At 36.7% G+C, this 24,878-nt stretch overlaps 1 protein-coding gene across 2 annotated transcripts in view; it reads left to right on the top strand.

Annotated features, from left to right (window-relative positions):
* The window catches only part of ASCC3 (activating signal cointegrator 1 complex subunit 3), a 315,263-nt gene extending 296,548 nt beyond the window's left edge, over window positions 1–18,715 (top strand). The window contains exons 37-41 of one of the 2 annotated variants that reach the window (XM_069488077.1): window positions 9,768–9,919; window positions 11,582–11,729; window positions 15,046–15,255; window positions 17,296–17,471; window positions 17,567–18,715. In XM_069488077.1, the coding sequence (XP_069344178.1) occupies window positions 9,768–9,919; window positions 11,582–11,729; window positions 15,046–15,255; window positions 17,296–17,471; window positions 17,567–17,714 (834 nt within the window). In that variant the 3' untranslated portion in view covers window positions 17,715–18,715. The remainder of the gene's footprint in view (window positions 1–9,767; window positions 9,920–11,581; window positions 11,730–15,045; window positions 15,256–17,295; window positions 17,472–17,566) is intronic. The other variant, XM_069488076.1, reaches the window with a different exon arrangement.
* Window positions 18,716–24,878: the final 6,163 nt, after the last annotated feature.

Raw genomic sequence — 24,878 nt, 5'->3', positions numbered from 1 at the left:
GATCCACACAATGGTGCAGAAACATAATCCTAGCTGGTTAAAGATACATTTAGCTGCACAGTAGAACGCCCAAAACACCACCTAAAATGAAGCAACATTCCCCACTAGGGAAGCAGTACAGAGCTGATGCATTTAGCGTTTCCAAAACTAACACAAATGTGTGGATTTTGAGGTGTTAAACACCTTTACTTACTCTTGTGGATTTATAGGCAATCTTCAAGGACTATAATATAATTTGGAAGGCTATTTCCCCCTGGGTGACTTTACCTGTAAGCTTTTGTATGACAATTTGGTGATGGTTTATTGATGATATGATGCTATTATGAAGAATCCTCCTACCCCCTGCTCCTCTCCTCATACCCACATAACAACCCTTTTCCCGATTGGGGCTATAGGAAATGAGTAATGCTTAACCCATTTGTGTGATCAATTCACTTAAGCAGCTACTGTGAAATGTTAATCACAACTTTAATTTGTACTGCATTAGCATTTTGATTAACTTGTAGGCTTGCTAGCACACTTGAAGCGCTTTTACTCATAGTTACAGCTCGGAAATGACTTTTTGATTAATTAAGTTTGTTAGACAGCAGCTGAGCTTCCTGAATGCTAACCTTCTGGGGGTAAAAGTTCAGGAGAAAGTTACTATGAACAACTGTTGCTATTGAAAAAGATTCTTATAAATGTACTTACAGTGTTTTAATTATTGACAAAATATTGTATCATTACTTGCAACTGACCTGAGCCTTTAAAGCCTTTCTGCCAGGAAAGCTTTTTTTAGGTTTTCCTATCATCGTAAAACTTCTGGGAGCTCTTGAACTAAATAGTGCATTTTCTAGCAGATGTCTAACAACTGATGTTTTAACAACCTGCCTAGGATGAATTTCCATAGTTTTCTTTTAATAAACTTTTTATTTAAGAATAATTTTAGATTTCCAGAAAAGTTGTAAAGGTAGTACAGAGAGTTCCCATATACTTCAAACCTATTTTTCGTCTAGTATTAACATCTTACATATATTAGTAAGGTATATTTGTCACAATTAATAAACAAATATTGACACATAATTATTAACTAAAGTCCATATTTATTCATAATTCTTTAATTTTAACCTAATGTCCTTTTTCTTTTTTTATTGATATATAATACTTATAATATTTTGGGGGCATATGTGATATTTTGATACATGCATACAATGTGTAATGATTCCTAATGTCCTTTTTCCATTCTAGAATCACATTCAGGATATCACATTAAATGTAGTCGTCATGTATCCTTAGACTTCTCTTAGCTGTGATGGTTTCTTAGACTTTCCTTGTTTTTGATGATCTTTCCTTAGTGTTTTGCATTCTCATGACATTCCATAAATAACAACTTGCTTTTTATAAATTAATGCAATTTTGTTCTCATTCTGGACTAAATCTCTTTCTTTTAAACTGTGATAACAATGTATTATCTTTATGTCATTTAATTTAAACAGAAGTAACAATATTGTCTAGCATTTCAGCCTTTGTCATGATCTTATTGTGTTTGTTAAAACTTTTATAATATCACTAGATACATTAAGATGATACCAAAAGATATGGGGAAAAGAAGAAAAGGTTCCTTAAAGAGAAGGAAAAGGGACAAAGGGAGGAGAAAGAGAAGGGGCAAATCTAAAGAATACTAAGAAGGGAAGACAGAAGCCAGAGCATCATCTGTCAAGCTCTATACGTAGACCCTATAGCCAGAGTTAAGGATTAAATTGACAGATTCCTTAAACTAAGTTTAGATTTTAGGGGAAATTTTTAAATAATGAGCCTTAGATCTTATTATCCACCTTTTAACCTACCTCTTTAAGTACATTTAATGATGTCATTTTTCTTTTAGTGGCCCAGGTCAGTGATTCTGTTTCCTTGCAATAAAGTCGACTTAATTTCATCACAGTGTTCAATGTTCCCCTTTTACCGTTGGATTATTTAAATCCAGAATTCAGTTGTGTTTCAAAAGATAAATGCCTGAAGTATTCAAATGTAGTTATAGCCAAATGGTGGGTTAAAATTAACTTTAAAATTTTAGGTTTTCAAAAATTGTTTTTAAAAAATTTACTCACAGAGACAATAATCAATTAAATATATGATAATTTTGCCTGGAGTTTATTTTTCTGCTATATGGGGAAAAGAGGACATACATAAACCACCTCAAATTTTTTTTTGAAACAAGACAGGATATGTGTAAGTCAGGAGAGATAATGGGATATAGTGTAATGAGCACAGATATGAAATTAGAAAACTAAGATCAAGCCTTAACTCCATCACTTTTTTTTGTGATTACATAGTCACTGAATTTCTGTGAGCTTAAGCTTCTCTATCTGTGAAAAGGGGGTAGTACTAATGCTTGCCTCATAGTTGGTTTCATTAGGGGTTAAACACAAACTATTGGTGAAAGGGTTTTATAATCTATGTACTACTATACAAATATTTTCATCATACCATATTGCATACTCTTTACACAGTCTGACTTTATATAATTCACTGTTTGGGGCTTTTCACAATAATTGTGTGAGATTTACTTTACTTGATTTGAAATATAGAGAGATACATTGTCAAGCTTAAAATGTTGTCCTTTAAAAGTATAATCTGCAATTGCAGAAGAAGAAACATATCTGTAGATTTGGATAAATCTGTCCTTTGCAGAAATAGTTACACCACTGTGAAAATGTGTTGAATTTAAATACTAAGATCAAGCCTGATATGCTTAAGAAGTTCTTGAAATTGATTTAAAATAAATGTTGAGGACACGAGGTGTATCCAAGTCATAAAGCATGCCTTTGGCTTCAGGAGCCTCACATATTTAAAAATTTCTTTCTAGAGATTATCCATTTTCTAACCTCTCTTTGTTTAGGGGGCTTTCTTTTTGTTTTTTGTTATTGTTTTGCTTTACTCTATATAAAGCCAAATACTTTAGACGTTCTGGAGTTTTACATATAAGAAGGAGGTCTAGATGTGTGTAGTATGGGTCTTCTTTTGGTTTTTGTGTGCCTCTCTCTTTCTCTCTCTCACCCCTTATCCTTCTCTCCTTCTTTCCTTCCTTTGTCCTTCCCTCTCTTGCTCTCTTACTCAGATAAAGGCAGACACACACCACCATCACTTCAACATTCAACTTTGAAACTCCAGAATTGTCTGATTCTTTTTACTTCCCCAACAGTAAGTGTTCTCCTCCTTAGATCTCCTCAAACACTTCTTTGTTCTTAGACTCCTGCATCTTCTATCCATGTTACATTTTACTTTCAATGTCCATAAGATTTCTATGTCAACTATCTTCCAACCTCTAGATCTCTTTTCCTACTTCCTCAAATACCAGTTCATAGTCTTCAGCTCTCCATCTTCAGCTGCATCATAGTGGCTTCAACAGATGGCCTTTTTAACATCACAGTCATGTGCGTCCCACACTCCCACCCTAACAACTGTTATGTCCAAACCACATTAACCATTATCTGCATGATATCACTTTCTGAGCCTCCTCTCTGACCACAGCATCTTCATTAGTCTTGACTGAACATTTCTGTTATTATGATCTATAATCTCTTATCTTTTTCCTGATCCCTCAGTTTAGTCCTCAGTCACCCTATATGACTCCCCTTGCCACCCAACCCAGCACTGGCCATTGTAACAATAATGTCACTAGTACCCTAAATTCTCTTATTTCCCTGGATAACTGTCAACATGTAAGTCTCTGCTTTCACACTCAAATTACTCATTGTTGCTGGAAACAATCACAGACTACTGCCGGACTGTTTCTGCTACAGAGTCATGCTGTTGAAACTCACAGCTGCTCTAGTGTTTGCTCACATCATTAATTCTGCCCAGTACTTATTCCAAACCTTTCTGTGCTCCTTTATGGTACTTTCTCCCAGCAAGAGACATCACTTCCAATTTACAGAGGTGATTGAGACCCTCCAAGATGCGTGCTATCAGTTTCCCTTGTCTTTACATCAGAGCTTCTCTCTCTTCGTTGACTTTCTGTAGGATCTTCGGAGACCAGCAGAAGCCCCCATTTTCTGTGAGGTCTTGCCCACACACCCTGGCCACAGAAACCTCATCTTCCTCTGACTCCAGGAGGGTCTTTTCTCTGTACAGCTTATTTTGTGCTTAGTATATGCTTTCCTTGACCTCAAGGATATTACAGTCCACTTGGAAAGATAGAAAGTAAACTTTATAAAAACAAATAATCATATAGTTTTAGTATGTTGACATTTTATTGCTGAGAAAATACAGCTTATGGAAAATAAAAGCGTTAAAAAGCACCTAATCAGACTCCTTGAATTTTCAGATGAGGAAAATGAATACCAGTGGTTAAGTGATTTGTTTGCCCAAGGTCCTATAGTTAATTTAGAGGCACAAGACTCTGAAATCTCAGGCTAAGTCTCTTTCTAGTATACCACACTATCATCCAACCAGTATAAATTGTTTGTGAATGATACTGCTGATGACACTTCATCCAAACTTATTATTTGCTTTAAACATTCTATCTTGTCAGAAACCTTCTCAAAGTCTCATTTTATCTAGAATGCCCTTTCCTCATAGAAACTTTATTTCTAATTCAAGACCCCATTCAAATTCTACACACCTTCTTCCTCATCCCAAATGTCATAGGCAGTATACAATATTGGTTAAAGCAAGCCCTTGGGAATCAGTCTCCGTAGAATGTGAGTGTCAGCTCTACCCATTTACCAGAGTATACAGCCTTAGTCATGTTTCTTTGCCTTTCTGGGCCACAGTGTCTTCATCTGTAAAATGGGTTTAAATTCAATAATTTACATAAAATGGTTAGCAGAGTGTTTAACAAATAGTAGATGCTTAACAAACATCCATTCTAATCACAAGTATTTCAGCAGTGCCCTTGAGAGTCCCTTAGCTGCCCTCCCCCTGCCTCTCCAGATCTCATCTGCAGGTAACCCCCACTCTGCTATCCCTACCAAGGCTGCTCATTCTACTTTGGCTGCCCACTTTGTGCCCAGGATTTCTTATTCTACAGTTCTAGCCCATACTCTCCCTTGGGAGCCCATTTTCACCTGAACTTCTCACCTGGCTTCATAGTAGCACCTCAGTTAAATTGTGTTCAAAACCAAACTCATCACTTCCTCTTGAGTCCACCTCTCTTCAGGAAATGACAGCTGCACCGTTTTTGTTAATTTTGATAGGAGTTTAGTTTTAGTTTAATTTTACTTTATTTTATTTTATTTATTTATTTATTTAGTTTTAGTTTAATTTTAAAAGTAAATACAGTACTAGAAATCACATTTCCATTCTGCCATGGCTGGAGATGACAAAGCACGTGGAATCAAAATGCATTGAAATTGGTTCCAACTTAGTAGGAGAAAGTCTCATGCACAGAGTCACCCCCCATCCATTTTTCTCCTACATTCAGAATCAGCTTTGTCTAGTAGGTAGTGTGCCAAGTAGAAATTGAGTAAGAGATAAAGGGGTATTAAATATTTACCTAATGTTAATGCTAAGCTGCTGAAGAATGTCAAGGGTTATTCCTTCTTGGTGTACTAAAACAATCTTTTGCTGTGGAGTATTAGATCTCTGAGGTGACTTGGGAAACTCTACCATGGTCTCCAGCTATTACCAAAGCCAGCCCTGCTCTGAGGAGGAACATACACGTATTAGTCCTTATCTGCCAGGAAAGCTGCAATAGGACACAGGGAGCACATCCTAGGCTCAGTCATATACAGATGTGTCAGTGCAAGCTATACCAGGACACTCAAGCCCATTTACATGGACCATCCCTTGGCTTTTGCCTCTGTCAGGTATGGGCCTCTAAACAATAACACGGGCTTGCCCACTCAAACTGACAACCAGGCCCACATCTTCCAGTTTGGCCTGAGGATCTGTCTTTGGCCTAGTCCCCTGGCTTTCTTGTATAGTAGTTTCTCCTTATCCACAGGGGATACGTTCTAAGACTCCCAGTGGATGCCTGAAACCACAGATAGTGCCAAACCCAATTGCCTTCAATCAGAACACATTTCTGTTCATGTCTTCCACCCACAAATTTAATGCCTTTTCCATCTTAACTAAGCACATATCAAGCACTGTGGCTGGAACTTCTGCAGTTTGAGGTACAACAGCAAAACTAACACAAATACTTACCATTGTGTTATAATTGCCTACAGTATTCAGTACAGTAACGTGCTGTACAGGTCTTTTTCATTCTTCACAATTTTACTGATATATGATTCCTTCTTATCATAAGTCTTAGTAATCTCAGCATATGATTTTTTTTCCTTAAGTCAAGAACTTTCACCTTTTCACTTAAAAGAAGTACTTTATAGATTTTCTTGGGCATATTTGAATTGTCAGCATCACTACTCTTGTCCTTTTAGGGCCACTATTAAAATAAAGGTCTTGGAACATATTACTCACAGATAAGGAGAGACTACTGTATGTTTATTTAGCATCAAAAGTTTGAGTTATTTCTCCTATGCTGTACTGTCTTTGGTAGATGTATAATAACTTAGAGTGTGGTTATTATCATTATAATTAGATTTCTACCTATAATCTTCAGCAAAACAAATATTTCTTGAGTACACTGTAGTAAGGCTGGAGTTACAAAGAATAATTCCAGATCATCGCTGACAAAGAGCCTATACTTTAAAGGACAGATGTGTAAACAAAGAAACACAATGGGATGATGGTGGGGTGTGTCCAGAGCATCAGAAGCATAGGAAACATATAGTCAGGCATGTCTTAACAATGGGGACATGTTCTGAGAAATGTGTTGTTAGGCAATTTCATCATCATATGAACGCCATACTTACACAACTTAGATGGTATAGCCTACTACCCACCTAGACTATGTGGTATAGCCTATTGCTCCTAGACTATAAGCCTGTACAGCAGGTTACTGTACTGAATACTATAGGCAATTGTAACACAATTGTGAGTATTTGTGTATCTAAACATATCTAAACATAGAAAAGCTACAGTAAAAATATGGTATTAGAATCCCATGGGACCACTGTCATATATGCAGTTCATTGTAGACCAAAACATCGTTATGTGTCATATGACTGTACATCTGGCAGAATCAGGGAGGCTTCACTGTAAGAAGTAGCCTTTGAGCTAAACTTGAACAATGAATAGGAATTTTCTAGATGGACGAAGTAGAAGGAATGGTATTTTGGGGGTGGGGGGGAAGAAGAAAAGAGAACATTAAGAGCAAGGGTTAATGTGTGAAAATATCAGTAGTTTTTATATTGCTCTGCTAAGAGTATAAGAGGGGAAGGTGGCCAGAGTGAAAAGCAAGTGGCAGGTAGATGATAGGAGGTTGACTGTCATGGAGAGAAGTAGCAGTTTTTATCCTCTAAGGCCATTAGAGAAATTAAAGCAGAAGAATGACATGATCAGTTTACTTACTGAAAAATTCACTTTAGTAACAATATAAAGTATGAATTGAAGAAAAATTAGATGAGAAAGAGAATGAAGGAATAATTATAATGTTCCAGGTGAGAGATGACAAGGGTCTGCACCAAGACAGTGGGAGAGAGAACAGGACGACTAGTGAGTGATCGATCAGAGAAACGCGTAGCAACACTAGTTAGCCACAAAACCTTTTACTCTCCCAGATTCTTGATCTCCCCACCTGCCTTTTGTCTAAATGAAAACGGGATAAATAATAGCTTTCAATTCATGATATGGCTTTTTACTTACTTCATGTAAACAGATACTTTGCGTTATTTTTTTACAGTTTCACATCTGGATCATACAATGAAAAATTGTAGGGAACGCATGTAAATTTTATGAAATATTTCAACTTCATCATGAAAACTTCAAGGTTAAAATCATATCCATCCAGCTCTTCTGTGAGCTTTTGGTCTGGAATTTATTTCCAGTGAAGTTGTAATATAAAATCACAAGTAAAATTGCCATGGTTACTCCACATTACACGTTCTAATATCATGATTCTGCATTAGGTATAATTATTCATTTCTCTTTTCCTTTGCTCTTCCCTTAGCAGGGCTCAAGAGTTGTGACTTATAAACTACTTTTTTTGGTCTATGAGTACTATTCATCATGACCTGCTTGTCTCATATACTTTACAGAAAGACAATGTTTATATTCTATAAGGAAAGAGGAAGAATATAAGTGGATTTTCCTAGCTTTATAAACATGTACATTCATACATGTATACATGTTCATATACAAACATACAAATATATCTATTATACCAACAACATTCAGTGTTTATGATGTATATCTAGCAGGTTAATGGGTGCTAAAGACCAATTTGACCATTTCATCACATTGATCATAATATCCAGAAACTTTGATCCCTCTCCCTGTAATGTATCTAAAAAGATATAGATTGGTTTGGCCAGATGTTTTTTAAGCTATTTTATTTTTCATAAATTAGAAAACATATAATAGGAAATTCAAAGCTTAAAAGGAAAATGTGTCTGGGTCAATAGTACTAAGTAGTATGGCATATTATTAACTTTTCTAACATAATGTACCTTAAAAATTATTTCTCAAAATCCATTAATAGATTTTGTACATTTTATAAATACTTTACTATCCATGAGATATTTACTATTAAAGTATCATTTTAAACATTTGCTAGGTACATCTAATTTCTCTTACCTTCACCTCTTCATTTCCCAAAATAAGACAGCATAAGTCCTAAAACTGTATAAAATACCTACCTAAGATCATGATATTAACTTATGTGTCTTTAAGTCAGCATTCTCCAGAATCTAATTTAATTGAAATAGCTTTGCCTGTGTAAACATTGCCTTTGTTTAAATAAGATTTCACTGTTTAGTTTTGCCTTAAGCAAATGCAGCCTTTTGTTTGTCCATAAAACATTAGATTAAATGTATAGACTAATATGAATAGCTTCTCCTCATCTCACATGTATCACTGGCAGTTGCCCTCTTTGCTAGTGTGTGCTGTATTATTGTCATTGAAAACCAGGGCTCTATCTTGAGCCTACTCTTTGGGGAGAATAATTTTTTGGCAAGAAAACCTATCTCCTTACCATTATTGATTTTAAATTTGAAAGACTTCTTGAGATTTACTCTTTAAATGCAGCCACTGTTTTCTTTTGTTTTGTTTTGTTTTGTTTGAGACAAGAGTTTCACTCTGTTGCCCGGGCTAGAGTGCCATGGCGTCAGCCTAGCTCACAGCAACCTCAAGCTCCTGGGCTCAAGCAATCCTCCTGCCTCAGCCTCCTGAGTAGCTGGGACTACAGGCATATGCCACCATGCCTGGCCAATTTTTTCTATATATATTTTTAGCTGTCCATATAATTTCTTTCTATTTTTAGTAGAGATGGGGTCTCGCTCTTGCTCAGGCTGGTCTCGAACTCCTGAGCTCAAACAATCCGCCTGCTTCGGCCTCCCAGAGTGCTAGGATTACAGGCGTGAGCCACTACGCCCGGCCAGCCACTAATGTTCTTGATACAGTGAATTATATAAGTATTTTCTCTCATATACTACATTGACTTATCTTTGTTTTATTACTATCAGTATTATCTAGCTATCTTTGCTACCCTATAAAAGCTTAGTATTTGGCCCTTTGTTACAAAGTAACATAATAAATGCTATGGGAGGTTCAGTTTGTTCCCTCTTATCCTACTGTAGCTTATTTTGTGGTTTCTATCTTGATGAATAGTAATTTAGAGATAGAATCTCTGGTTGCTCTGTTTTTTGTTAAAGCTGACATCAGAGTCCCGGTGGAGAGGGCAAGTACCATGATATTCTTGTCATATGTGCATTTTCCCTATTCAGGCAATGCTGGATGTGGCTGCAAACCAGGGCTGGCTGGTGACTGCCCTGAATATTACCAATCTGGTTCAAATGGTGATCCAGGGCCGGTGGTTAAAAGACTCTTCTCTTCTTACAGTGCCAAACATAGAACACCACCATCTTCACCTTTTCAGGTAATTGTTTTAATTTTTTATGTAATTGTTTTGTTTTAACTTCCAAAAAAAAATTTATATGTGTGGTCACTGGAACTTCCTGTAATGCCTAGGATATTGATTATTTATAGTGAAATGCCCCTATTTCCCAGAGGGAGTTAAGGCCTAGTGATGTAACATTGTTACTTTGAATTTGATCATCAGTCCCAAGCTAACCACAATTCACTTTAACCTGCTCCTATCTAAATTGTTTTCCATTTGCAGTATTGGATACATTTCTATTTTAACCGCATTTATTCCTTTACAATATCAGCCTTCATTTAAGAAGACATTATTAAAGTGCTATGTGATTTAAAGCAAAATAAATGACTATTAAGATTTGAGGGATTTTAAATCAATTGTCAAAAGTAAATTGTACATCTGCAAAATGTCCAAAACTGAGTAGTTATATATACTAGAAGCTCAAGCTATAACCTGTACTTAAAAGAAGAGTTTATATAACATCAAACTATTTAACCCATAAGTCTCATGTACGTGGCTGCAAATATTTTAACAGGGAAAAGAACAGTATATAATATTATACAAGCAATGTTGGCAGTATTGAAATGAAAATGTTTCTTTCACACCAGTGTTTCACACCAGTTGAGAGATACTTTGTAGCCAAAATATTGGTTCATAGCCACATAGACAAGCAACATAGTCTGTAGCTTGCCATCATGTACCCTGTATCTCTTGTCAGTTGGATAAGGGATAGCAGTCATTTAAGGCATCTATACACAGACACCAACAAGAACCTCAGGCACACGTGGGGTCCCCTGAGGAAAGTTCCTCAATTTGACTCAAATGTACTGGGTTCCAGGGCACTTGTCTCGATGGTGCTTGAGTCTCTACCATGGGGTATCCCTGGAAATTAAAAGACACATCTGAGAGTGAGCCACACCAACAGCAGGTGGCAGGAGAGAAAGGCTGATACCTCATGTATAGCTGCAGCTCAGTTTCAGAAATTCTTCCAATATGATACTAAAAGTTATGGGAGCAGAGTTTCAGCAGTAAAGAAGTAACATTAAGGTGCTACCCCACACCCCACACGGCACGCAGGTATGTTATGGAAGCTTCTTGGGGCCCAGGAGATTTGACCAAGTTTTCCTGTTGCCCATAAGAGTGTTATATTAATATAATTTCATTTATATTTTTCTTCTTGCTATAAGATTTAGATGATTTATGTTTCTGGGATCTGGTACTACTTACACTGTAAATGTTAAAGATTCCAAAATGTGCTATTAATGTTCCCAACAATTTATAATTTAAATCTATATTCAGGCATTATATTAGAGACATTTGCCTGTATCCATTAAAAATGTCAGGGCCCCAGATCAGTACTTTATCCAAACAGAAGCATTACTTCACATTAGTGTCTTACTGTAGAAAGACACCCAGTGTCTGTGAACCCTAAGTATTTATGGAGCTCACAAACAATGTACACATTTTATGCAGTGATAGCATAAAATGGGTTGGTATTTTAGAGAATCCTGGCTGATTTTTAAAACTTACCATAATGGCCTTTAAAAAGTTATATCTAAATTTTTTAAAAAATACTGCTCTAATTAAATAAACCACCATTGTCAAAAAATCTTGTTTGTTCTGTGAAAGAATTATTTGGTTGGTGTTGATATTATTTCCTAGGAAATGGAAGCCCATTATAAAGGGCCCACTTGCTAGGTGTCGAACTTCTATTGAGTGCCTTCCTGAACTAATCCATGCCTGTGGAGGGAAAGACCATGTATTCAGCTCCATGGTAGAAAATGAGCTACATGCTACAAAAACAAAGCAGGTAAGGCCATCTCTTAAGTCTTTTGAAGGCTTCCCTACCCTCTCTGGGAAGTTGCACCAAGGATTTTCTAACTTAGAGCATGGGTTATGGAGCCAGGCTCACCTGGGTTTAAATTCAGTCTGGGCCATATACTAGCCATGGTTGTGTACATGAAAACGTTATATCTTTCTCATGATATAATCTTCACAAGACTTACTCTGTCTCGTGAAGATTAAGCAAGATATTATATAAGCTATTTTTTATAGTTCTTGACATAGAATAAGAATTCAATAAATGATACTAAAAATAATGACAGTAATGGTAATTAATAATAGTATTGGCACTATTAGAAGTTGTTTCAGTGTAATGCTATTGAGCTGGCTGTGAAAGGCCACATGTAGCTTGTCCATCACTGGGCTGCATGGCCCGGGAGCCCTCTACTCCCTCTCTTCAGCGTAGTTTTCCTTTTTGTTGTTGGGTATATTTTCATACAATTCCCTCAATTACTTGTTTATTCCCCCCTTTTATTTTAATCAATTTATGGTTCCTAGGTTCTAAAGTATTCTTTCAAATACACTCCTCATTTGTGAACCATATAACTTACATAGAAAGCTAAATCTGTGTTGTGAAATATAATATGGGTCATATCTGTAATCTTTGGGAAGGCCAAAAATATGAACGAATGATGCCAGAAATATTTGGCTATCTAGACCTTTAAGTATTAAACAATTTTACCCTAAACATGTCAAAGTAAATGTTCAGGATTTATAACATAATTAACACACTGACTTGCAAATGCAGGTATTAAAGAAACTTCTAAACCATGGTTCTTTTTTTTTCCAAGTAGAACTTATTTTTGAGTAAGACTTGGAAAAAGTATAACAGGCATTAACATCTGATTGACTGTTCAGTTTCTGTTGAACCCAAAATTGGCACAAAAAAACTATTTAAATATTCATAATAAATGCCTACCTTTCTAACTAAATTACCATCAAAATTATGAATAAAAACAATGTATTTAAATCAAAACAAGGCTCCTGTTAGCAACAACAGATTTCTAACATAACATACATTGATTCTAAGCCAAGTTTTAGATGTGATGAAAAATTAGAACATTGTTATAATTAGTTCAGGGAGAACTCAGAAGTAAACTTACTTAATTTATTTGCATAAATTGCCATTCTGTTATCTTTAAAACCAAATGCAAATTGGCTCTGTCTGATATGATGATGGTTATTTGGCTCAAAAGTGCTTCAATTTGCAGAGCAATCTGGTGTCGGCTCTGCAGTGAGGCGATCCCAGGTAACATACAAATCCTGAATTATTCCAGAAATTAGTATGTTTAAAGCATCAATTTAAGTGCTAATTGCAGTAGTAATGAGAAAAAGCAGTATGACTGTGAGATTTGCATCTTCTACCCCATCAGTATGCCTGGAACGGCTGCTGACTGGCAGAGGATTTGGCTGCTAATTAAATAATTGTATGCATGGCAGTGCTCTTGCCTGATTCAATAGATGAAGATTAATCCTCAGATAAATATGTTTGGCTGGTATTGAAATGTCTTAGCAGTTTCTTTAAAAATAGCTCATACTTATATACATAAATATATATACTTACATACACATATACCTAATAAATATGTGTACACATTGTAGGTAGAAAATAATAATATTCAGTCCTCCAAAAGATGACATATATATAAAAGCCAGATATGACTTTTGGGGGCTTTATAAAGTAAAATCCCAATGAGTTGCTAATAACAGAAAACATTGGCAACTAATTTAATGGTGCAAGTAAAGAAACACATAAAGTGTTGCTTCATGTGGTAAATATTGTTACGTGTGTTGTCTCACAAAATTATTAATAAATGCTTTACAGAAATTGTGTATTTAAGTGTCCCCTTGACTACTTCTCCATGCTGGCCAGTCTTAGATGAATCAGGTGGTACAGCTTCTATACTCAGTGACTATTGGTTCTAGCAGGAGATAGACCATCATTTGTATTTGAAGTACATTCTGTGGTTTGACTATTTCAAAATCTAGTTCCAGACATAATTTCAGATTAATAAGACAAGTTATAGGATTGGAGGTGAATTGAAAATTTGCATTGAATTTACATTTTTTTTAATTCCTAAGGGGTAGTTTGGTTCATCAGGGCTACTTCATTTCAATTAAGTATACTCAGCAGCACTAACGCCTTAGCAAATGAAATCAAAGCCTATAAGGAAATCTATACTATATATTAAAGGACTAAAAGGAAAACCAAAATTAAAGTACTAATGTACTTTTAAAAACTCACTGAGAAGATAACAACTGATAAAACAGCCAATGTATTAAGAAGTTTTCTTGACTGATAGTGGTATTGCCACATAATTGAGTATATCAGAAAAAGGTGACCTCAAGTTTATTTTATTAAATCCTTTCCATGGACCTAGGAATTTATTCATTCATTCAACATTGGTGAGCACTTACTATTTGAATACTGACTTCTCATAAATATCTTTCAATTTAAAGAGCAAGAACAAAATTGGTAAAGTATTTTATACTCTTTTAATTTGTCATTTTAATTGGTATTCTCAATATAATACTGCCAAAAAATACATATTTGTTTCTAGAAGGAACTCTAGACTTATAGGATTCCTTATGATATATAGATAGGCATATAGAAATGTTTTCCTTTCAGAATAAATAGAATAAATTTAGAATATGGACAAAAATTGTACAATACATAGTCAGTGGATGATGCTGACATTAAAAGATGCATATAAAATTTTTTTCAGGTTGCCTTTATATCCCCAAGTAATGCTCTCTACCTTAGAAGTCACATAGATGTTAGGATAGTTGCTTCTCTAAAACAAACCAGTTCAATAACAAACATTTCTAAACTCACTGATTTTTTTATATAGTCAATAACCACTCAGTATCAGGAGAGATTTATAATAAAGAGATCACAAGTTTAGATAAAATAAACACTCTGTTAGTGGTTTTTACAAGAACTTTAAAATGACTAAAAGCACACTATTTCTACACATACACACATGCATACATATACATACAAGTATAAGAAAAACAAGGAAAATCTGAACAAAATCAGTGGATTATGTCAATGTCAATGTCCTGGTTGTAATATTGTACTATATTTGTGAAAAATGCTACCATTGCAGGAAACCAAGTAAATGGTGCACAGGATCTCTCATATTATTTCCTATAACTGCATCGAATCCAGAATTAATCTCAAAGTAAAAAGTTGACTTTTCTAAAAACATGCTATTTCTTAGTTGATCACTGTATTTCATGTTAAGTATTCCTTTATTATTTTTCCTTTCTTTTTTTTTTAGGCATGGAATTTCTTATCTCGCTTGCCAGTGATAAATGTTGGCATAAGTGTTAAAGGCTCATGGGATGACTTAGTTGAAGGACATAATGAACTCTCTGTCTCAACTCTAACTGCAGACAAGCGAGATGACAACAAATGGATCAAATTGCATGCTGATCAAGAGTATGTGCTTGAAGTCAGCTTGCAGAGAGTCCACTTTGGGTACCACAAGGTATAGTATTTGGTTTCCATTCTCAAATATTTCACACCAAATACCAGCATGCGCCGCCACACATATCTTTTATATGACTAATGTGTCCGTGTCATTCATGAATCCTGCTTTCTCAACTGGCCTTAAGCAGCAAGAGTCAGTCTTTTGAAATTAATCAGTTCTCCTCATGTGCCATTTTTCAACCCCAGAATATCCACCTTACATAAAGAATATATTGCCTAGAGTACTGTTCTCAAAGTATGGCCTACAGACAGTCCAGCAGAATTTCCTGGAGTGCCTTTTTTAAAATGCAGATTCCCTGGCCCCACTCCACACTGACTGACTCAGGACCCTAAGGGGAGGGATCTCAAAATCTATTCTCTTGTGCCACGCCCCCAAATGATTATTAAGGACATTGAAGTTCTGCCTTACAGGCACCTTGGTATACAGGAGCCACACTGGGCTAGATGTAGATGAGATTGAAGCTTTACCACTTAGCTGTATGAATTTGAATAAGACTCTAGCTTTTCTGAGCCTCAGTTGCCCAATCTGCCTGCTTCCTTCACTATAATGCATAAGAGAGAGCTTTCTCAATGTTCATATAGGCCAAAAATGTACAGTATTTTTATTTTGTATTATTATGCTCTTTTCTGTTGCTTCTGATACCAAAATTAATTAGCTAGTCCTCTAAGAATGTTAGTACACAGCATGTGGGCAGATTGGTTTTCAGTACCATAATAATTGAAATAAGAATTTATATTCTTTTTAGCCCATTGGATTCAGGGTTTTCCTATATCTAGAATAAGCCCTCAGGGGTGAGGCTGTAGTTCCTTGGTATTGTCCCCTCTGTTTTCACACACAAAATGGTCAGTAACTTTCTACCATTAGGATGTCCTTTCAGTATTGTGCTTTCAAGTCCTACTTCGTTTGATTTCCAGTTCTAAAAACCAGTCAGGACAAGTATGAACTGATTGGCCTCTGGCATTTCAGAGGCTTCACTGTGAGCATTTTCAGATGGCTTAATGTATCTCAACTTACAAAAACATAGTAGTAATTTCATAAAGTAATAATCGTAACCATAAAAATAATCATTGTAAAGATAAAATCATGGGGAAAAACTAAAATTTTTTTACCTTAATATTCTACTTAAAAATTAGATTTAATCATGCTAGAAAAATTCTAATTTTTGTTTCTAAATGCTGTAAAAAATATATTATTCTCTAACCCCTCTTTTAAAATGCCGTAAGTGAAACATTTGTCTCTAGAATACTGAGTGAAGTCTGATTGAGAGTATGTCATTATTAGTACATGTCATTATTAGTACATCATTATTTTATGCCATAAACCCATTTTCTTAAGAAATCACTAGAATAATCTTTATTTTATAAAAATCAATCTAAACTAAAGACTTTAAGTACTATCATGTTTATATCTAATCTTGATTTATGGTGATTAACATACTTTACAAATTGCTTGACTTAAAATTTGCCATTTCTCAAGAGAAAGGACTTTTTAATATTACCACATTATAATTTGTGCTTTTTTATGTGAGTGTTATTCTTGAATGGGCAAAAGTGTTTATTTGACATAGTGCTCATTATCTTGAGGTCCAGAGTCTAGCCTTGATTGGCTTTATTTGTTGGTTTCCCTAAATATCAGTTCCTTGTGAATAAGGCTTTGGAAGATTTGGTTAACATGGTTATATCTCGATTTGCTCATCTGAAAGTAGTGTACTAGTATTAATTGTAGGGATGACATGAGAATTTACTAATTTGATATCAAAATCCAGAGCTTTTTATTCTAACTGAGCCAAATATTCTGGTAGTTACAGCCACAAAGTAGTATGTATAATGTGCTCTGGGAACGCTGAAGAAAAGTAGGTAATAGCATATTAAAGACACCAAACCATAATAGAAGCAAATTAAAAACATCCCAGGTAGATATGCTGAACAGTGTAGATTTATGGCCTTCAAGTAAGACAACATGGCCTTTTAACCACAACTAAGTGATGTAGAAAGTCTAAACATGATTCATATTTTTTCTTTTTTTTCTGGTTTACAGGGAAAGCAAGACAGCTGCGCAGTTACCCCTCGATTTCCCAAATCAAAAGATGAAGGGTGGTTTTTGATATTAGGAGAAGTGGATAAGAGAGAACTTATTGCTTTGAAAAGAGTAGGATATGTTCGAAATCAGCATGTTGCTTCTCTTTCTTTTTATACCCCTGAAATACCTGGAAGGTAAGCTGAATCTCACCACCAAAGTTCCGAAAGAATTAAATATGACTGTGATTAGAAAGGTGGTTTTACATTTTTGTTCTATTTTGATATTTTAGGTATATCTACACACTGTATTTCATGAGTGACTGCTACCTTGGCCTGGACCAGCAGTATGACATTTATCTCAATGTCACGCGAGCGAACATTTCTACCCAGATCGACACAGAGGTCTCCGATGCCTTGACTGACCTGGCAATAAAGTAACCTGACCCAAACAACCCTTTGAAAGAAGTGGTTAAGGAACCTGGCTGTTCAGTCATCTGGACAAAGTCAAATTACTTGATGTTTGCCTTGACGGAATCAACTTCTAACCTCAGGACATCCAGGACGTTGGCAGTGGCTGCAGTATTGACTCCAGCAACAGGAAGTTAGCTGCAGTGGCCTTTTAACAAATGTTGCCTTTTATAATGTTGTTTTAATGGATTTCTTGATATGAAAAATGAATAAGCATGTAGGATAATCTTTAAATTTGTGTATATTTAAGATGATACTTAGGAGTAATCAAATTTCACATCTCACAATGTCTGTTTACATGAATATTGACTTCTTTTTTAAAGGAAAACTACATTGAGGCAATGCAGTGTTAGGATTTGTTCTAATAGATTTCTAGCTCTGCAGCATAAAATATGTAGTATAAATCTGTAAAGGGATACACAATATGTCTTGTTAGCAAAATTTATACTTTGATCACATGTCAAAGTAGTTTCAAGAATTTCTTATGGTCATAAATGTTAATAATATACGATGTAAAATTATATTATGGAGCCTAATGATGATAGCAAAGAAAACAGAATATATTGATCCTAGAAAATGTAGGTACTGTAAACTGGTATAAATATATAGAGTGCCACTTCAAGACAAGCTGACTCAATTTTTTTGTCCTGCTTCCTTCCCTTTATATCCTGTCTTACTCTTTGCTTTCTCTTCTGCTTCAAGACTTTACCTTCATTCTCTTTCTGATATATTTATTTACACAAGGAGAGAAGTACAATCCAACAAGTACAGACCGTGTAGTACAATCCTTTGTCCTTATGCTCTCCAGAACAGGTCTGAGACAAACAGAATCTTTGACACCTACAGGTGGTTTTCACCTGTGATGAAGGAAATTTCTCTATCTCCAAACAAATTCCATCTTAAAAATACTTTTTCAAACTAAAAATTTGTCAAAATTCAATGTCCATATAATTTAGCAGAATGAAATTCTATCAAGTATAGTGGGCGTGAGGTGTCTCAAGCACTCTAGTCTCAAAATTTACTTCATATAAAGAGTTCTCTTAGTTTTTCCTTTGGCAAAGTTTATTTCCTAACTGAAATTCATACCTTAACCACTGTTTGGGTGGAATTAAGAGAAGATGAAGATTATTATTCACAACAACCACCAGTCTGTACAGGAACCTGAGGAGAAACAATCGCACTGTATTCATGTTTCTTTATCAGCATCAGCCCTGTGCGTTAGAGAGCAGCCATGTTGGGAGTTGGGGGTCTACCTCACCGGACATGTGACACAGGACATAGGAGCAACAAGAAAAAATTTCTGTTATAGCCATCAGAGAGAAGAACAATAATCTGACAAATTAAAATAATTTTAAAATTATTTAGTGCAGAATAAGCCACAGAGGACACTAGTAAGGCAAGGTGCACTTGGATAGAAGAGTTAATCTTACTCCAATGAGTGACCGATGCTATGTGTCTATGACTTTATCCACACTCATCACTCAACAAAAATTTAGTGTTAGATATGTCTCGTAAACAGGACATATACCAACATAATCAGATGAGTGCTACTATTTTCAGATCTGTAAGTCATTAACTTATCATAACTTTTAGTGGCCAAGAATGTTACCAGTATTTAAATTTTTTCCAAATCCTGATTATTGGGAGAATGTATTCTAAAATCTCTGAGGGATACTTTGTTTTCTGGGGAAGAAAGAGTGTGATAAAAAGATTTCAATAGGCTGGATTATCAAGTGCTTTCTTGACTGAAGTATCCACAGCCTACTTCATCTGAGTCCATGCATCTCTGGGCTGGCTGCTACACTGTACAACTCTGATATCAGCATGTCATTTCATGTCCTCTAGAGTTTATCAACTCAAAGTAATTGAAGTGCCAGTCAAATATTTGTTCTAGGCACTGTGTTGAGTACTCTGATACCCACATAAATCAGACATATTCTGCCCTCAAACAAGGTAGCCTGGTGATGAAAAGAAGATGTACATAATTATAATAAAGTAATCGCAATAGTAGTGATAGGGAGAAAATGCTATGGAAGTTCAGAGGTAAAATATTACTTAGAAAAGTCATGAAGGGACATTTAGGCTGAATTTTTAAAATGGTCAGCATTGGGAAGGCAGAGATGAAAGAGCATTCCAGGTAGAACAGCATTAGCAAGGCTTCAAGATAGCCCAGCCTGGAGTATCCAGGTCTGTGTTTTCAGAGACATGAAAGGAACCAAATGGTGAAAAGAATGGAAAAGTCTGTGAAGTAATCTTGAATTAAGAGAGTAAGGACCACAATTCTTATGTGAATGCAATGGAATTTCTTGACAGGTCACCAGAAGTCAGGGTTTGGCTTTGTAGGAGCTTTCTTTATGAAAATTTATCTGGCATATATGTAGAGATGATATGACCAAGCAAGAAAATGTAGCAAGAAGGGCCAAGGAAAGAACATTCAGAACGTAACTGCACTTGGAGGGTTATAACAACATTCTGAGAGTAGAACAGAGAGCCAGTGGAGCGAGGAGAGAGCCAGGATCCTGGGAAGTGCACATCTATGCCTGTGGGTAATGGGTGCTAAATGCTGACAAGAGGCCAAAGAAGTGAGAACCGAGTCAAGGGTCCTGACTCTGAAGGTACTAGGTCATCAGTGATTGTTAAGAGAGTACATTCAGTAAGATAGGAAAGGAGGAAGCTTAGATTTCAGGAGGTAAGGTCCTGAGCAGGCGATGAGAAGGAGAGGCAGTGAATGAAGAAAGTAATTCTGCAGGCTTCACTCAGCAAAGATCTAATGCTACTGTCACCTACCATGAAGTGGATACTGATAGGGTAGATACTACCTGGTAAGAATTGGCTTCTATTTCTTTCCAAGATTTTCCCCTGCAACCGTCATTGCTGCGTATGCGTGTGTGTGTGTGTGTGTGTGTGTGTGTGTGTTTATGTGTGTGTATTTGCTGCCATTACCACCATTGAGCTAACAACTAATACTCTTCACACATCCCCAGGATACTTGGCTTGCCCTATAATCTTAGCCCTGTTTTCTTCCTCGGGGCAAGGTGGATTCCAGCTTCAGGAAGGCAGAGTCTGCAAGCAGACCCAGATCTTTCTTGTTACATTTAGGACCAAGTGGAATTCAACTGTCAGACACAAGCCCTGCTGTGAAACCACAGGAAACTTTAAGTGTGGGGATCCTCCAACCTCAATACTTAAAAGTTGCAGCATTTAAAGGGGGAACATACATATTTCCTTGACATAGATAAGGAGCCTTTTTCTTCTTGTACTTTCAAATTCCACTACTAGCTTTGATGGGAAGATACAGTGACATGGGATATTCAGTCACCAAAAATCATGTTTCCTCTTTGCTTTACACACACAATCCACACAACAAACCCAAAATACACAAGACTGACCCTCTCTCTCAAATTTTGACATCCCCTTCTAGTCACCTAACCCAGTAACCTTAGAAAACTGCACATCACTTCCCAAGCACATGCTCCACATCAGGAGCAAAACCTTGGAGTCACTCTTGACTCGCCTTTTCTAATCTCAGACATTAGAAAACCCCAACCCACATCTAACCTGTCAACAAACACTTTCAACTCTACCTTTCAAATCTATCCAAAATCCAGCTACCTCCCCCACTCCCATCCTGTCTACACTGCCTCCTGCTGCTACTGTTGCCCTTTTGCAGTCTTTTCTCTACACAACAATCAGTCTTTTGAAACCTAAGTCCGATCATGAGCCCACTCTGCTCAAAAGCTTCCAGTGCCTTTCCATCTCAGGATAAAACTGCCTATGAGGTCCTGTATGGTCTGTCGTCTCCTCCCCTCACCACCTTCTGTCCTCATCTCATTACGCTCCCTCTTGCTGGCTCAACACCAACCACAGTGGTCACCTTCTACTTGTTGAACTTGAGGGGACTTGGCCGTGACTGCTCTCTCAGTTGGATGACTCTGGCCCCTGACACCCACATGTCTAACCATCTAATTTTAAATGGCAACTCCCACCCAAACCCACCAAACCTACCTATCCCCCTCACCTATTTGGTTTTTCTCCTTTGTTTTTTATCAACTCTATAAAAATATTTGTTGGTTTGCTATTAGTTTCTCCTGACTAAGCTTCAGGATGGCAAAGATTTTTTTCACTTTTGTTCACTGCTACATTACCGGTACCTACAACATTGTCTCGCATGTGGTAGCTCAATACATACTTTTTGAATGACTGAATTAACGTGGAGGCACCCATGAATTCTACAATACCACACGCACACTTCAGTTGACCACTTACTCCCCTAGAGATCCCAACAGCTCTCAGAGACTCACCAAAAGCAAGGTACTAACTTGATCCTCTAGTATCGTCTGTCAACAGAAGAAAGATGTACTTAGGTTAATCAGTAGTTTTATTATGATGATGATGATTATAATTTATGGAAGAGGAGAGTGGGAAGTTTTTTTATATAGCAATTGATCTTGAGTATTGCAGGTATTTTAAAACTTAAAATGATTATAGAATCTTTTTAGCCTGAGGTTTTGTCTTCTTGTCTTCTTTCAGCAGACCCCTTCCTTCCCTCCATCACTGTTGCTATTTACAGTGAAAGGACTCTCAAACGGGAACTTCATATGAAGAATAGGGATTGCTAATAACTTTTGGCATTCTGTCTTTCAGAAATGATCCAAAGTGAGTAGGCAAAAATTATTTCATGAGCTAGCTTCTTAAAAAGAAAAACTTGAATTAAGTTTTCTCTTTTAATTGAGTTTCACTGAATATAGAACTTGGCTCCAAAAATGCATATTAAGCCTTTGGATTAACTTTCTTTTTCTGCTTTCAGAAATATAAATTCTAAGTTTAAGCAACACGGGATAAAAAAAGTTTTTGAGTTTAATAATTTTTAGTTATATTATTTCCAGGTTCTCAAAAATGCTGAAAATGGTAGCTGATTCCTGGTTGTTCTGGAAGCCTGTTTTTTAAGTAATAGAGAATGGTTATCAAGACTTCTGGAAAGATTTATTCCCACAATTTCAGGCTCAGTCCTTCCGCTTTTCATCATTGAGCATTCTGTAGTCTTCCTGAAAAATAAAGTTCTTCAAATTTGAGGCCTTATATGAAGTTTCAGGGATTCTATCTTGTCTGACTCTTCTTCCTAAGATTTTGCATACCAATTTGAGAAAGATCTTAAATACAGTTCAGATGTGGGATCGACCCTGACCCAAAGTCAAGCTTTTGGCCCAGACAGACTCGTCTGAATGGATACTTAAATTTTTGTTGTTACTCTTCACTTCCCTGCAATTTGGAGGCTCTGCTTAAAATGCACTTGATTAAAGTTTCACAAGTAACATTGTGTCTGTAAGTTGATGTTAACCATTTCGTGGAGACTTCCTGGAGAGCATGACGGACTGTAGATCAATTCATGCTGGTAGAGCAGAATCATAGCACTTCCTTCTAATTAGAAGTTCTTTGAATCCCCCAAGCCCAAGTTTTCTTGTTACTTTTGTTATTTGTGTGTCCTTGATTTTATCTGGACTTGTTAAGCCACATAGATGCCACTCCTGCCCATTGAAAACAAGTGTAGTCACCTTGAATGATTGCACCCTTTGGTTTCAAGTTATATTGGAAGCAACGTTTACGGATTTGAGGATATCAGGGCTGATCTGAGATGAATTTTATTTCTGAGCTTTCAGCCCAAGTACGGCTGGCTCTCGGCCTCAGAACATTGTGCTTTCCAGGATTGCTCCAGCCAGTTCTGGAACTCCCTGCAGCTGCTGGCCCATTTTTCCAAATGGCCTAGAAGGTGCCACATGTGATTCCTTTGAGGGGTGAATGGAGCTTCTGAAATAACCAAATAATTCCTGAGAATGAGATTGTCTGCCGTCTCCTCAGGATACTGGCTCTCGAAATAAACCTGCTTTCCCCTTCACCGACTCCTCCTCTCTCAAGTCTGGCTTTTGGCATGGCGGCAGCCGAGCCTGCTCTCAGTGACAAGATGGCTGACAACACTGAGTAATGCTACCATAAAAGTGAAACTGCTTTTCTTATGACTTGCAAATCGACACCAAAGACAATCAGAAAAGGGAGGCTCTAAAGATGTTCTTTATGCAACCCATCAGGATTGGTGCATATTCTCCAAAAGTAACTGCCTAAAAAGACACAATTTATTTGGATGTGTAAGTGCTAGGTTTGTGACCACTTTTTAGTCAAATTGCATGCATGAGTTTTTTGGTGTTTTTTTTTTAACTGTAACCAAAGTGGACCAGGGCTGGAGTGCAGCGGCACAATCATAGCTCACTGCAGCCTCAAACAATCCTGCCTTAGCCTCCCAAGTAGCAGGGACACTACAGGTGGGCACCGTCACAATAGCCTAATTTTTGTTTGTTTGTTTTACTTCTTGTAGAGATGGGGGCGGGGGGTCTCATTATTTTGCCCAGCCTGGTCTCAAACCCCTAGCCTCAAGGAATCCTCCCACCTCAGCTTCCCAAAGTACTGGGATTACAGACGTGAGCCACCATACCAGGCCTTTGCTTCTTTTTTAATGAAGTTCTGTAATGCTACCTCACCATGTTGTATTTGGTGATCCAACCACATATTGAATTTAGGACAATGTATTTAGGACAATGTATCTGATCAACCCCTTTCTATTCTCCTTTCCTCACCCATACAAACAGAGGTAATACCTGCTCAGGCTTACTCTCTGAGTAGTTGGCTCCTTAATGTAAGAAGAGCAGTGAACTCCATTCCTGTACACACAGCTCCTAATACGCAGCAAGTGTGTAATCAATTTTGAATCATTTTTGTGAAAATGCTTAGAAAATGATAAAGAACTGCAAAGAGTAAATAAAATGTGTGTGGACATCCAAGATGACAAATGGTGAGCAAACTCATCCTTAGGATTGATTTTCTGTGTCAGTGGAGCGGTAGGCTAAGAGCCCCACCTCACCATCTGTACACTCACCCCAAACAGCAAAATCTTTGTGTTCAGACAGGGATTCATTTGTGTTCCACTCCTTTGTGCTACAGGATTCCCACCTCTTGAAATGCAAATGCATTTACACATAGTCAAGCACTCATATGGGAGTGTGAATTACTTCACTGGTCTTTTCTGAGGGCACTTCCTGGGCACGTGTTTTGACGGGATAGCAAAGGGCACCTAGGAGGCCCAGA

This window comes from Eulemur rufifrons, chromosome 15 (genome assembly GCF_041146395.1).
Source record: "Eulemur rufifrons isolate Redbay chromosome 15, OSU_ERuf_1, whole genome shotgun sequence".
Classification (NCBI taxonomy): domain Eukaryota; kingdom Metazoa; phylum Chordata; class Mammalia; order Primates; family Lemuridae; genus Eulemur; species Eulemur rufifrons.
This window is presented reverse-complemented; position numbering and strand designations above follow the sequence as displayed.